Source organism: Neolamprologus brichardi, chromosome 9 (genome assembly GCF_056152115.1).
Source record: "Neolamprologus brichardi isolate AB-2024 chromosome 9, ASM5615211v1, whole genome shotgun sequence".
Taxonomy (NCBI): Eukaryota; Metazoa; Chordata; class Actinopteri; order Cichliformes; family Cichlidae; genus Neolamprologus; species Neolamprologus brichardi.
The window spans coordinates 39,322,041-39,335,945 of NC_142112.1; the positions used below are offsets into that span (position 1 = coordinate 39,322,041).

Consider the following 13,905-nt stretch of genomic DNA (forward strand, 5'->3'; position numbering starts at 1 on the left):
AATTAGTTAGCCATTAAAGTATGTAGCTAGGTAGTTGGTTAAATGTCTACACGTGTGGGTACTTAATTGGTTAGTTATCAAAGTAAGTAAGCAGGCAAAGAGTTGGTTGGTTGTATAGTTATGTAAGTGATGAGCCATGCTGGCAGCAAAGGTGGTAGATGAATGTAGGCGAGTCCTTAATTGACAGGCACGCAGTTGGTTGTTTGCACAGGTAGACTGGCAGGTATGTAACTGGTTAGCCATGCTAGCAGAGAGGCTGGTTGTGTAAGTAGTTAGGAGGGTGGATGGGTAGTTAGGTCATAGGGAACTGGTTGCTCTGCATTAATATATTTTAACTAAATAATGCAATGATAATTAATGTACCCACTTAATAGTTACAAACTATATGATGGATTATATTTGTAATAGTTTTATGTTTAATTGATTCAGTGCTAATGTGGCATAACGCTGTTATTTCTCTGCTGGTTCGCTGTGGTTTTAGTTTTGTAACATCTTCATCTGGATTCATCTATTATGTGCAGATGCGTGGCTGAGGTTATTTGTGGCTGATGTTTAGGCCCTGAAGAATAGTTTAATTTCACAATAGCACATTATGAGTTATTAATGATCCTCAAAGATGTTGAAATTTTACTTTGTGCACCACATTGATTAGTTTTTGTACATGTACATTTATGGGATATTTGGACTGGAGACTCATTAGAATTTCAAAGTAAACCAAGCATAAACACAAAGATGTAAGGACTGAAGGGGTAATCAGCACATCAGCTGCAGAGATTGAGAGATGAGGTGAATAAAAATGAGCTGAAAGCGCAGATTCAAGCAACAAAAAAGAACTCAAGAATAACAGAAGAAGAAATGTGACAGAAAGTCAGAAGAGAAACAGCCCGACTGTAGGAAGAAAGAGGAGAAAGTGCAGCAGAGAGTAAAACACAAAGACAACAACACATTAAAACTTTATCGGGACGACAGAATAAATGTGATGTTTTATGCAGCGACAGACTGAAGGAGAGATTCCTATCATCTGTCACTTGTTTATTATGCTCAGAATAACAGAGTGAGAGAAGCTGCTGTTATTCCTGCTCCTGAATGATATTTTCTTAATTTTCTCTCCATCTTAATGCTGTTCACTGAGACACATCAATCTGTGTGACTCTGGTTTTTCCACCTTTGGAACAAAAGTCAGAACAAAACAAGGAAAAGTGAAATATGCCAACTTAATGGTATTGAGTTATCTTCTGTAGAAACTGGACTGTAGTTAGCTCAATTCAAAGGTGGAGGTAGAGAACAGCAAGGTTGGTTGGTCAGTTTGTTTCATGTGTTATCAAAGACTAGTTTACTTTAGTTAACTGCAGGAGGAAGGCAGGTGGTTCAGTGATGGGTCAGTTAGCTGCTGTTTGGGTTTTTGTCAGTGAAGGCTTGACATTGGTTGGACAGGATGAAAGGTATCACCAGTTAGCTGTAAGTTGTTGGTTTAGGTAGTGGTTGGTTAGTTGCCTGCACATGTAGGTGATTAGTTAGACAAAAAAGTCAATTAGTGGTTAGTTTGTTTGTTGCAGTTTAAGACAAGTCGTTGGTTGGCTGGTTTGCAAAGTAGATGGCTGGTTGTGAAGGAACATAGACAACAACTGGTTAGCTGTGTAGACCGCTAACCAGACAGGCAGGTAGGTAAATGGTTGGTTACACAGGCAGGCAATTGCTTGGTTAGGTAACTAGGAAGGTAGGTAGATGAAAGGTTGGCTGGTTGGGCAGTTGGTTGGCAGGTAAAAGTTGGTTGGTTTGCTGGGTATACAGGTTTGAGAAAAAGTGACGTCTTAAAGTAGGTGGTTGGTTGGTTGGGTTGCTGGTTGGGCAAGCAGATAAGTAACTGATTGGCTGATTTTGGTAAGTGTTAGTTAATTATAAATGAACTGGAAACCCAACTTTATTTATTCACCTATTTGTAAAGTTGTAACATTTATTTATTAAGTGCTTTTCACAAAGCGCTGCACACAAAGGTTAAATAAACAATTCATACATATTTCAGTACAGGACAGAAGTAAAACTGGTAGAAGAACAGAGAGAAGAACGGGTCTCGTTTGATATTTTTATACTCAGTCGAGCGTCAGGGAAAGACTTCGGGACAGCAGGTGGTAGGTGAGGAGACAAGTATCCACATATTTCTGACCATACTGTGCAGACGTGTGGAGGGAGGTGAGCCGTCTGTTTACACTATAATAGTTTAGTGGCACTGCACAGCTCCCTGAAGCCGTTTGTGTGTGTGCGTATACAAACATACACACCGACACCCAAGGAGTCTATTTCCTGTTAGGCCCTGGGCGGTCACAGTTCATTACCTGTGGATGTGGGGGCCAGTAAAGGCTTTAGGGGGGAGAGGTGGGGAGCCTCAGCCCAGGAGAGGTGAACTGACCCTGGGCAGGAGATGAGCCATGCTCCCCGGGCCCCTCTGGAGAAACAGAGTTCATCAATAAAACTTACAGGGCTGTGAGGAGGCCAGCAGGAGGACAGCAGGGTCGCTCCCTCACTCCTCACGTCTTCAACTTAACAACAATGATTATGTGTTTATTGTAATTTCTTAGATACAGTTAAACCTTTATTGAATGTGGGCCGTTTCAAACGCATTTGCTATTTACAATTTATTTTCTCTCGTTTCCTTCAGTTTGTTCAGATCAAAAGAAAATGAAGTAAGATTATAACCTAAAGGAGACTCAGAGGACGACAAACTGAGTGAATATTTGTCCATGTGAGCTGACGAACTTCAGCTTAAGAGTAAAACTTTGTTGATTCTGTCACAAAAGCAAAAAAAATAGTTCTGAAAGTACCGTGCACGTGATTTCAGCCATCACTTGTTCTTGGTAGGCGGTAGTTCACAGATCAACTGGTTGTTTGGTTTGTTTGCTAGTTTGGTGGCTGTCGGATAAAGAGGTCAGTGGGTCTTTCGTTGCATGTTTCATTGGCGCTAAAAGTAGAAGATTGGTCCGCCCACTAGAAATAAAGGTCATCAGGGTCAGGTGGTAGGAAGGTAAGGACGTGATTGGGCTGCCAGGTAGGTGACGATAGGTTGTACTTTGGAAGGCAGCATCAAATGTTTGATTGGTTTGTTGGGTATTAAGGTAAGTTGGTAGACTGGATAATGAAGTTAGTTGGTCATCAGCTGCTCTTTTTCATTGCTGGTGAAGGGATGGGATTGGTTGGCTGACAAGGAAGAAAGATTGTGTAGGTCAGCTGGTAGTTAGGTGGGGTAAATACAGGCAGATATTAGCTGTACAATGGAGGGAGGTGTTCTCTGCTCGGTTCAGTTTTTGGTTTGTTGGATGGATGTTAAGGAAGTTGGGTGACTTCTTTGCTAGCTAGGCAAGTGGTTTGATTGGACAGCGGTTAATGAAGGTTTAGCATTGGTTGGCTGCGATGATAGCGTGACAGTGGTTCATGTCGTTGTTTTCACAAACCACCTTCCAGCGTCTCCTCTCTCTTCTTACTAAAGTATCTTTCAGCACTTTGTTCCTTCGTTCCTCCACTTTCCCCTCTCAAACTTTGGTGCCTCTTCAGTCATTTACATTTTCCTCTGTTGCCTGTTTTCCTGACACACTTTAATCTGTTTTCCCTCTTTTTCCTTTCCCCCCCACTTTATTTCTCTTATTTATTTCAAGCATTTCTTTTTTTAATCACTTCCTCAAACTCGCTTCAGTATATTTTTTCCATTAAAGCTGTGTTTTGTCTCTCATTTGTCCTCACTAATGTCACCGCCTACTTTCTCTCACCTTACGTTTCGCTCAATCCTTTTATGTTTTTTACATCTAAAGATCTTTTATTCAAATAACTGCATTTAGTCAGATTCTGCATCTATTCTTATCCTCTTCTTTCCTCTGTCCTCTCGCCTCATTTATTCCTCGTTCCCTGCTTCCTCCCTCCATCTGTTTTCTGCCTCGTCCACCCCCACCATCCCTCCTCTTCATCTTCCTCCTCTCTTTTCTCCTCTTTGCCCTCCAACAGTCACTTGAAATGTTCTTTATTAGCGAAGACGAGAGTCGACAAAAAGCACCTTTAGTGGGGACGGAGTAACCGCTGTGTGAACCTGCACACACCCCACAGTGTGTGTGTGTGTGTGTTGATGATGGTGGGGTCAGTGGAAGTGACTGGTGCCGGCTGATGTGAGCCCCCACTGTCAAAATGTTTTATGCATGAGGTTAAGAGGCAAGAACACACACACACACACACACACGGAGTGAGGGTTTAAAGTGTGGTTACAGGTAGGTGGGCTGCTGCTTTGTCATTGGCTGGTAGGACGTATGTGCGACTCTCGATCACCACGGCCCACAAATAAGAAACAATCTGTTTGCAGCTTTTTTAAACGCTGGCTGTATAACAAGGAGAACGTGGTTAACGGCAAATTAATTTCTGCATTTGTGAATTAATTCACGACGGTAGGAGATTGTTTTTCTTACGAGAGACTCGGGCTCGTTATTGCATCTGAAGGTAAACTAACCGAGCCAGCAGTTATTACAGGTTAGTGATGAACACACAAACACAGACACGGGGATGTAGCTGAAGAGAGACATGACTGAACACAGCAGAGACACAATAAGACTGCACGGAGGGTAAACAGGAAGCAGGACAAAGGAAAATGGAAACGAATGGACGAAGGGAAATGAGGAGAGCAGTGAAGAGCGGAGGGAAGAAAAGATGAGGTGACGAAAGCAAACAAAAGGAAACAACATCAAATTAAGGGCAAGGGGAGGAACTTTCATTAACGAATGAAAGGAAACAAGAAGTGAAAGGAAAGGACAAAGAAGAGGAAGGGACGTAAACAGAACAGGAAAGAAAAGAAGACAAGGATGGAAAACAGACTTTAGCTCTTTCATTCTGCAGTCGGTACGTTCATCCGTCTTCAGGATGGTAAATGTCCTGTATTTGTAAAGCGCTTTTCTAGTCCCTAAGGACCCCAAAACGCTTCACACAATCACATCCACACACTGGTGATGGCAGCTACATTGTAGCCACAGCCACCCTGGGGCGCACTGACAGAGGCGAGGCTGCCGGACACTGGTGCCACCGGGCCCTCTGACCACCACCAGTAGGCAACGGGTGAAGTGTCTTGCTCAAGGACACAACGACCGAGACTCTTGGAGCAACCTTCTGATTACAAGACGAACGCCCAACTCTTGAGCCATGATCGTGTTTATTTGTGAAAATACCACTCAGGTGTGATGTTTGTGTCTACCTGAAAGCAGACGGGTTGGTGGATGTCCTGAACTCTGAACTGTTTGAGGAAGCGCTCGTCCTGACTCCAGAACAGCCGGATATCCGGGATGCTGTAGAGGACCATCGCCAGCCTCTCCAGGCCCAGACCGAACGCCCAGCCCAGCTTGTCCCCCGCCCCCGCTGCACAAACACAGAACACAGGAAACAGCCGTCAACAGACACGCTAACGAATCACTTTAGTCAGTCAGGCAGAGGAAGTGCTCTGTGGAAAATACAAAATAAAAGCATCACACTTCTCCGTCTAGCACCTCGCTTTCATCTGATCTCTGAATGTTTGAGTGCTGATGAATAAAACAGTTTAAGACCAAAAAAGAAGCACTTGGTGGTTTCACCAAAACCCCAAACAGCCCAGCAGCTCCCGGGTTGTCTGGGGTAAAATCTACTGTTTTTATCAAAGCAGTCTTACGGCTTTGAAGTTAATATGGCAAAAATATACGTTTAAGAAGTGACGAAGACGTAAGGCTCACCATCAGATAAGCAAAGGACCCTCACTGATCACTTATAGTCTAAATATGCATCCAATCACCCAAAAGCTTCAGTCTCTGAAACTCTAAACTCGCAACGAAACACAAACTTAAAATTACTCATTTCTATTCTAGTCAAACACATCTGACCTCGTCCAAAGAGGCCATGCTGACCTCATCTACATCACCTTTAGGTAAAACATGCCGATGAACAACCACACATCCTAAACACGACGCAGCCGGTCTGTCATCAGAGTCTGAGAGGACAAAGGAGGCAGCAGAGCGTCTGAGCACGTCTCGCTCAATTTACAGAAAGAACAGATCTCAGCACCGAGGGTATTTTTGGAAACGGGGACATTTTGACCAGTTAAAACGATCTGTGAGGCTTAGAAACCTCAAAGATTTGACAGCTCGAATCACAAGAGTAAATTTTATCCAACAGAAATGTAAAAGTATATTATAAAACCAGGATGTCTCATTGTTCCATACACCATATATTTATGCTGAAAGTTCAGTTAGTTCAGTTCTTTAGTTTGTGTGGAACTTTTCACAGTTTCACTGCTGCTCCATGAGTAGTTGGCAACTTCCATACAAACCATGGGCGAGCGGAGCAATCCAACATGGACCAAAGACACTGCAAGGAAGCTTTTGGTGCAGCACCACCTTTGCAACTACTTGCTGACCTGTTGGGGAATTTACCCCTGTAGTGACCTGTGGTTGCTCAGGTCTGTGAGACGGTCCTGTTTTTGTTCTCAGAGGCGTTTGTTGGGACACGTGATGCCTGTGAGGTTTCCTGATACTTTGGTTCAGGAATTGTGAGGATTTTTGGTTTGTTTCACCATAACAGGAAGACATACGTGTGTGTGTGTGTGTGTGTGTGTGTGTGTGTGTGTGTGTGTGTGTGTGTGTGTGTGTGTGTGTCTGTGTGTGTGTGTGTGTGTGTGTGTGTGTGTGTGTGTGTGTGTGTCTGTGTGTGTGTGTGTGTGTGTGTGTGATACTTCAGTGGACTCCTCTCTATTATTCAAGACTTCAACTTAATGCTGTCAATAAATCGTTACAACCTTATGTGACCGCCTACAACACACACCTGCGCTCTCTCACACACACACACACACCTGCGCTCTCTCACACACACACACACACACCTGCGCTCTCTCTCTCTCTCTCACACACACACACACACACACCTGCGCTCTCTCACACACACACACACACACACCTGCGCTCTCACACACACACACACACACCTGCGCTCTCACACACACACACACCTGCGCTCTCTCTCTCTCTCACGCACACACACACACACCTGCGCTCTCTCTCTCTCACGCACACACACCTGCGCTCTCTCTCTCTCACAAACACACACCTGCGCTCTCTCTCTCTCACAAACACACACCTGCGCTCTCTCTCTCTCACACACACACCTGCGCTCTCTCTCTCTCACACACACACCTGCGCTCTCTCTCTCTCACGCACACACACACACACCTGCGCTCTCTCTCTCTCACAAACACACACCTGCGCTCTCTCTCTCTCACACACACACCTGCGCTCTCTCTCACGCACACACACACCTGCGCTCTCTCTCTCTCACACACACACCTGCGCTCTCTCTCACGCACACACACACCTGCGCTCTCTCTCTCACACACACACACCTGCGCTCTCTCTCACGCACACACACACCTGCGCTCTCTCTCACGCACACACACACCTGCGCTCTCTCTCTCACACACACACCTGCGCTCTCTCTCTCACACACACACACCTGCGCTCTCTCTCTCTCACACACACACACCTGCGCTCTCTCTCTCTCACACACACACACCTGCGCTCTCTCTCTCTCACACACACACACCTGCGCTCTCTCTCTCTCACAAACACACACCTGCGCTCTCTCTCTCTCACAAACACACACCTGCGCTCTCTCTCTCTCACAAACACACACCTGCGCTCTCTCTCTCTCACACACACACACCTGCGCTCTCTCTCTCTCACACACACACACCTGCGCTCTCTCTCTCTCACACACACACACCTGCGCTCTCTCTCTCTCACACACACACACCTGCGCTCTCTCTCTCTCACACACACACACCTGCGCTCTCTCTCTCTCACAAACACACACCTGCGCTCTCTCTCTCTCACAAACACACACCTGCGCTCTCTCTCTCTCACACACACACACACCTGCGCTCTCTCTCTCTCACACACACACACACCTGCGCTCTCTCTCTCTCACACACCTGCGCTCTCTCTCTCTCACACACCTGCGCTCTCTCTCTCTCATACACCTGCGCTCTCTCTCTCTCACGCACGCACACCTGCGCTCTCTCTCTCTCACGCACGCACACCTGCGCTCTCTCTCTCTCACGCACACACACCTGCGCTCTCTCTCTCTCACGCACACACACCTGCGCTCTCTCTCTCTCACAAACACACACCTGCGCTCTCTCTCTCTCACAAACACACACCTGCGCTCTCTCTCTCTCACACACCTGCGCTCTCTCTCTCTCACACACCTGCGCTCTCTCTCTCTCACACACCTGCGCTCTCTCTCTCTCACAAACACGCACCTGCGCTCTCTCTCTCTCACACACACGCACCTGCGCTCTCTCTCTCTCACAAACACACACCTGCGCTCCCTCTCTCTCTCTCACACACCTGCGCTCTCTCTCTCTCATACACCTGCGCTCTCTCTCTCTCATACACCTGCGCTCTCTCTCTCTCACACACCTGCGCTCTCTCTCTCTCACACACCTGTGCTCTCTCTCTCTCACGCACACACACACACCTGCGCTCCCTCTCTCTCACACACACACACCTGCGCTCTCTCTCACGCACACACACACACCTGCGCTCCCTCTCTCTCACACACACACACCTGCGCTCTCTCTCTCTCATACACCTGCGCTCTCTCTCTCTCACAAACACACACACACACCTGCGCTCTCTCTCTCTCACGCACGCACACCTGCGCTCTCTCTCTCTCACGCACACACACCTGCGCTCTCTCTCTCTCACAAACACACACCTGCGCTCTCTCTCTCTCACAAACACACACCTGCGCTCTCTCTCTCTCACACACCTGCGCTCTCTCTCTCTCACACACCTGCGCTCTCTCTCTCTCACAAACACGCACCTGCGCTCCCTCTCTCTCTCTCACACACCTGCGCTCTCTCTCTCTCATACACCTGCGCTCTCTCTCTCTCATACACCTGCGCTCTCTCTCTCTCACACACCTGCGCTCTCTCTCTCTCACAAACACACACCTGCGCTCCCTCTCTCTCTCTCACACACCTGCGCTCTCTCTCTCTCATACACCTGCGCTCTCTCTCTCTCATACACCTGCGCTCTCTCTCTCTCACACACCTGCGCTCTCTCTCTCTCACACACCTGTGCTCTCTCTCTCTCTCTCACACACACACACCTGCGCTCTCTCTCACGCACACACACACACCTGCGCTCCCTCTCTCTCACACACACACACCTGCGCTCTCTCTCTCTCATACACCTGCGCTCTCTCTCTCTCACAAACACACACACACACCTGCGCTCCCTCTCTCTCTCTCTCACACACCTGCGCTCTCTCTCTTGCACACAGACACACAGACACACACACAGACACACAGACACACACACACACACACACACACACACACACACACTCTATCCTCAGTTATTTTGAGTCTTCATTGATCGGAGGGCAAAGCTCTGCTCTGGTCTCTCTGTGATTCCCTGAAGGCAGCAGATGGACTAAAGCTGCTGTTTGTGGGTTTGCAGCCCTTCAGCAGGTATGACCACCTCCTCCTGTGTGTAAACGAAGCCACGTGTAGACAAAAGGCCCAACAAGAGTTTGGGCAGCTGAGCCCGACTCCTCAGACTCCTTCAGGTTTATCTTCACGGAGCAGAGGATGGATGGGAATCAGCGCGGTGGTATAAAACAGTAACAGATACAGTCATCATCGTTTCATCAGGATTAATCAGGCGATAACTCATAACCAATGAGCTGCACTGCAAAAAAGGAATGCAGAGAAATAATTGCTCGGTCTTGATTATGTTGCTTCCATAATTGCTGTAAGCCATAATTGCAACTGAAAACAAATTTCCATGGATTGCACAGTAATAAGCGGGGGTAGAGACCGAGTCCAGCAGGACTGCACTCAGACTGGAGAGCAGGCTGCCGGCCAGAACAGTGCTGCTATCGATTCTGCAAGTCTGTGAAACTCTGCTGGAGAGGCGAGCAGCGTTCCTCCTAACAACATTCCCACATTTGATGAGAGTCAGAGGTGGACCGGCCCCGAGTCGCTCACAGGTGTTTGTTTGGGTGGAAGACATCCCAATAAAATCCTGGAATTTCACCCTCAGAGCCGGAGCTCAGACGTGAACACGGTGCACGGGTCAAGCTCCGGAAATCCAGTTACCACAGGTGAGTCCAAGAGGCCACGCCCCCAAACATCAAGTGGTAAAACACACACAGAGGCCCAAACTGTTTTTTTGTCAGGGTGTAAACATCTTTATTTCTGCTGTAAGGCTTTAACATGGCAGTGTGGGGGATGGAGCCCCTGCTGGACGTCAGAGGAACTGCAGCGAACTGTAAACACGAGCCTGTTCAGGTGTGTCAGCCGGAGCGCCGTCATCAGGTGTTTTTGTCTTTCATAAATCGAACGTCTGACATTTATTATTATTGAAAACCTGAGCTAGAGCACAACCTCAGAGTGATTAAACAGTTCAAATGTTCACACTGATGTTTTCTACATAAACACTCTGATATGACCTGAAATGATCTCTGAGCCCGACGCTGTCAGTTTAAGAGCACGCCCTCACCACTTCCTGTCAGTCACGGCGCTCGAGATGCTTTTCAAATGGCTGATTTTTCGTTTCAGAACAAAACTCTTCAGCTGCTTCGAGGCAGGTCAAAGCGAAGGGCAAAAGCGCTCGGTGGAATAAAGGATTATGGGTAAACCCGAGGATTTCAGGCGTTCCGGCCTGGGACCCAGATGAGAGGGAAGGCGTTCCTCTCCCTGGGATGGAGACTAATTGAGACAAACCTATTTCCTTTCTGAAGCACAGACCTTCCAGAAATAAAAAAGTCTACGACCCCGTCAGGATGGAAATCCACAGTTTAAGAAACAAAGAGCGGAAAATTTTCATCCAGAGGGAGGAAAACATCCGGGATTTAACTCCGGCTCTGTGCTCATCTCTTAAGCTACAGAGTTTACACTGAAGACACAGAAACGACATCAAATAAAGCATCCAAAGTCTAAACCAATTCATGGATCTGGGTAAAAACAGCAGGAAACAGGAAACACAGATAATGGCTGCTTCAGAATAAAAGCCTCATCTCCAGAGGATAAAACATGACTTATAGTCGCTGATGATGTCACAGAGGGCACTTCATCACACGTCACATCTGGTTTCAAAGATGAAGAAATGAAAACAATCAGCCTGAATCTGTTGAACCAGTGACCACAGGGTGGCACGCAGGCTGATGGGCGGGCCTTTGGATGTCCGCAGGTATTTAGCATGGAGTTAGTTAAGGCAGTGGTCTCCACCCCTGAGTCGTTTGGTACGTGAGAGTTGAGGCTCAGGTGTAAAATTTATGGTTTTCAGGGGTTTTATCGTTAACTCGGTTTACCTGGGTGTTTTCTCTCGTGTTGTAGTTGTGCGTCTTATTTTGAAAGGAATGCTTAACGTTACCATAGCGAGCTGAGAGCATTAACCCTTTAAAGCCGGTCGGAGCAGGCACGCTCTGTTTTGCGTAACTATTTTTAAATCCCGGTAGCTCTGCAACCACGTGAGCTAGCACAATAATTTTTTTTGCATATGAAACCGGAGGAGTTGTACTTACATCTTATGCCATCAGCTTGTCCTCGGTCACAGTTTCCTTCCACATATAGCTTTGCAAAAACTGCATAAAAAGCACTTGCAGCAACAAAAACATAATATTCCAGAAACACGCTTTGCCGATCCGATCAGCTGTTTGTAACACTTCCTATGTCCATCAGCGCGAACTATCGCATGTCTGCCATGACCTGCCCGAAACAGGAAGTGACGTCATTTTGCGGAAATGTAGTTTTTTACCATCAGGGCCTCATGAGCCTATACTGGTGTTTTTAAAAGTTATGTTTGACTTTATGACTTTCTGTGTGGTTTCTGGGATGCTTAGGACTCATATTGCACTGCTGGAAATAGTTTATTTTGATGCATATGCTGCTTTTTTGCAAATTTGCATTATAATATTTATTTTTGTTTTTCCTGCAGTGTATAAAAATTGGTGTATTTCAAAAATAAAACTATGAAGACACTCAAAATAAATTTCCTGTGGTGGGAAACTATTTTGTGCAACTTTTTTGTATTTACAGTTTTGAGGGATAAGCCTCTTAAATTTCTCTAACTAGAAATATATGCTAAAAAATAAAAACGATTTTCAATTTTTTTGTAGTTTATTGCACTTTTTTGCAATTTATGTAATTACTATGCACTTAATGCAGACATATTATTAAAATCTGGGCTATAATGGTTGTATTGATGTATAGCAACTTGAAATGCTCCCAAAAATGGCTCCACAGCATGTAAACATATAATATAAGCTCTGGTGGGCTTGGTTCTATGGTAGGTCTTAAAGGGTTAAGGGGCAGAGAGGAGGATGTTACTCTCAATGTCGTTGGTGCATTTCAGGAGGACGCTGCTAATAAAGTTACACAGTGAATTCACGTTTATTATTATATTTACAAAATATCAGTTTTTTCTCTGTCATTTTATTTTGTTGGATTTATCTGCCACACCTTAAAGGCCGGTCTGTTGGGAACTGCTGTGTTAAGGAACTGGACACGATGGCTTCACTGGTGGTTTAAATGGAAAACCCCACAGACACCAACCAGGTTCACCAGCTCAGCTCATACATTTATTACTGCATGTTAACCAGGGAACAGCATTATGACTGCAGCATCTTTACTATGTGAAGTGCTCGAGGTAGCCGTCACTGTATAAGTGAATAAATCTCCAGTCTGAATTCTGTCTTTGCTCCATTCGACCAAACTCAACATTAGAGGAAAGATAAAAGCTCGTCATCGATTCACGCTGAAGGTTTGCCGATGAATCGAGCTTCAGATCGGCGGGTCCGCCTTCAGGAACACTCGTCTCCACTTTAATCCCATCTTGTTAGGTCCGTGTTTCACATGTGAAGGCTTCAAATCCCTCCGAGCCGCCTCCTCCTCCGCGTGGCTGAAGAGGATTTAAGCAGTGAAATCAATACCGGCTCACGGCTTTTAACTGGATTAGACCGGCCGCTGTGTCACATGGAGCGAGAAGGTAATCAGCCAATCAGACGTTGTTAATAAAAGCTAAAAGGTAAAAGCTTGTTGCCCTCGGGACTTCGGTCGGAGGAAAAAGGTTGAAATGCTGAACGATGAGATTTACTGTTGAAGCTCCAGTTTGGAGTCCATTTGTGGATTTTGTTTTATGATTTCACACAGTGTTCCCGAGGACACGGAGTTCCTCCGGAGTTTCATAAATGGGAAATACTCAAATAAAGCACTCGAGCATGCACGCCACGAGCAGGCGCCACTTCCAGGGTGCTGTGGTGGCTGTGAAGTGAAACTGGAGTGAAAGATTGCAAATCCCAGCTCATCAAACCAGGACCAGGACCGGGTTCTTCCTCTGGTCGTCATCAAACAGCCGGAGCTGCCAAAAAGTTTACAGACGCAAAACAACCAACCAGCTCCACCTGCACGAAAACATATCAGTCCCACCGAGTCCGTGAAGAAACTCAAAGAACTCGCAGCACCGACCGACAGGCAGAGATTTGATTCTTATCTGTTTTGCATAAATCTGCAAAAACAATTAGCTGTGTGGCGGCGGCAGCAGCGGCGAGGCCTCGGGCCGTCATTCGGCTTTCAGACTCATTTTCTGAGGTCAGCCGCTCGGCGAGAAGTGGGCGGAGAGGCCCGGGATGTAATCCCGCTATTTTTCTAAACATTTGTGAGTTGCAGCATTCAAATAGCTGTCTGTTAATGGAAAACACCCAGGGGTACACACAGACAGACACACACACAGACACACAGACACACACACACACGCACACACACACACATGCATGCACACACACACACACACACACACACACACACGTGGGTGGACGCAGAGCGAGCTGCAGAAGAATTACCTGCTTTGATTG

The 13,905-nt window shown here is 46.4% G+C and overlaps 1 protein-coding gene across 3 annotated transcripts in view; it reads right to left on the bottom strand.

Moving 5' to 3' along the window:
* fars2 (phenylalanyl-tRNA synthetase 2, mitochondrial) overlaps positions 1–13,905 on the bottom strand; it is a 132,361-nt gene that overhangs the window by 36,981 nt on the left and 81,475 nt on the right. For all 3 annotated transcript variants that reach the window (XM_087846641.1, XM_035915536.2, XM_006808243.3), the window contains exon 8: positions 5,219–5,379. In XM_087846641.1, the coding sequence (XP_087702767.1) occupies positions 5,219–5,379 (161 nt within the window). The remainder of the gene's footprint in view (positions 1–5,218; positions 5,380–13,905) is intronic.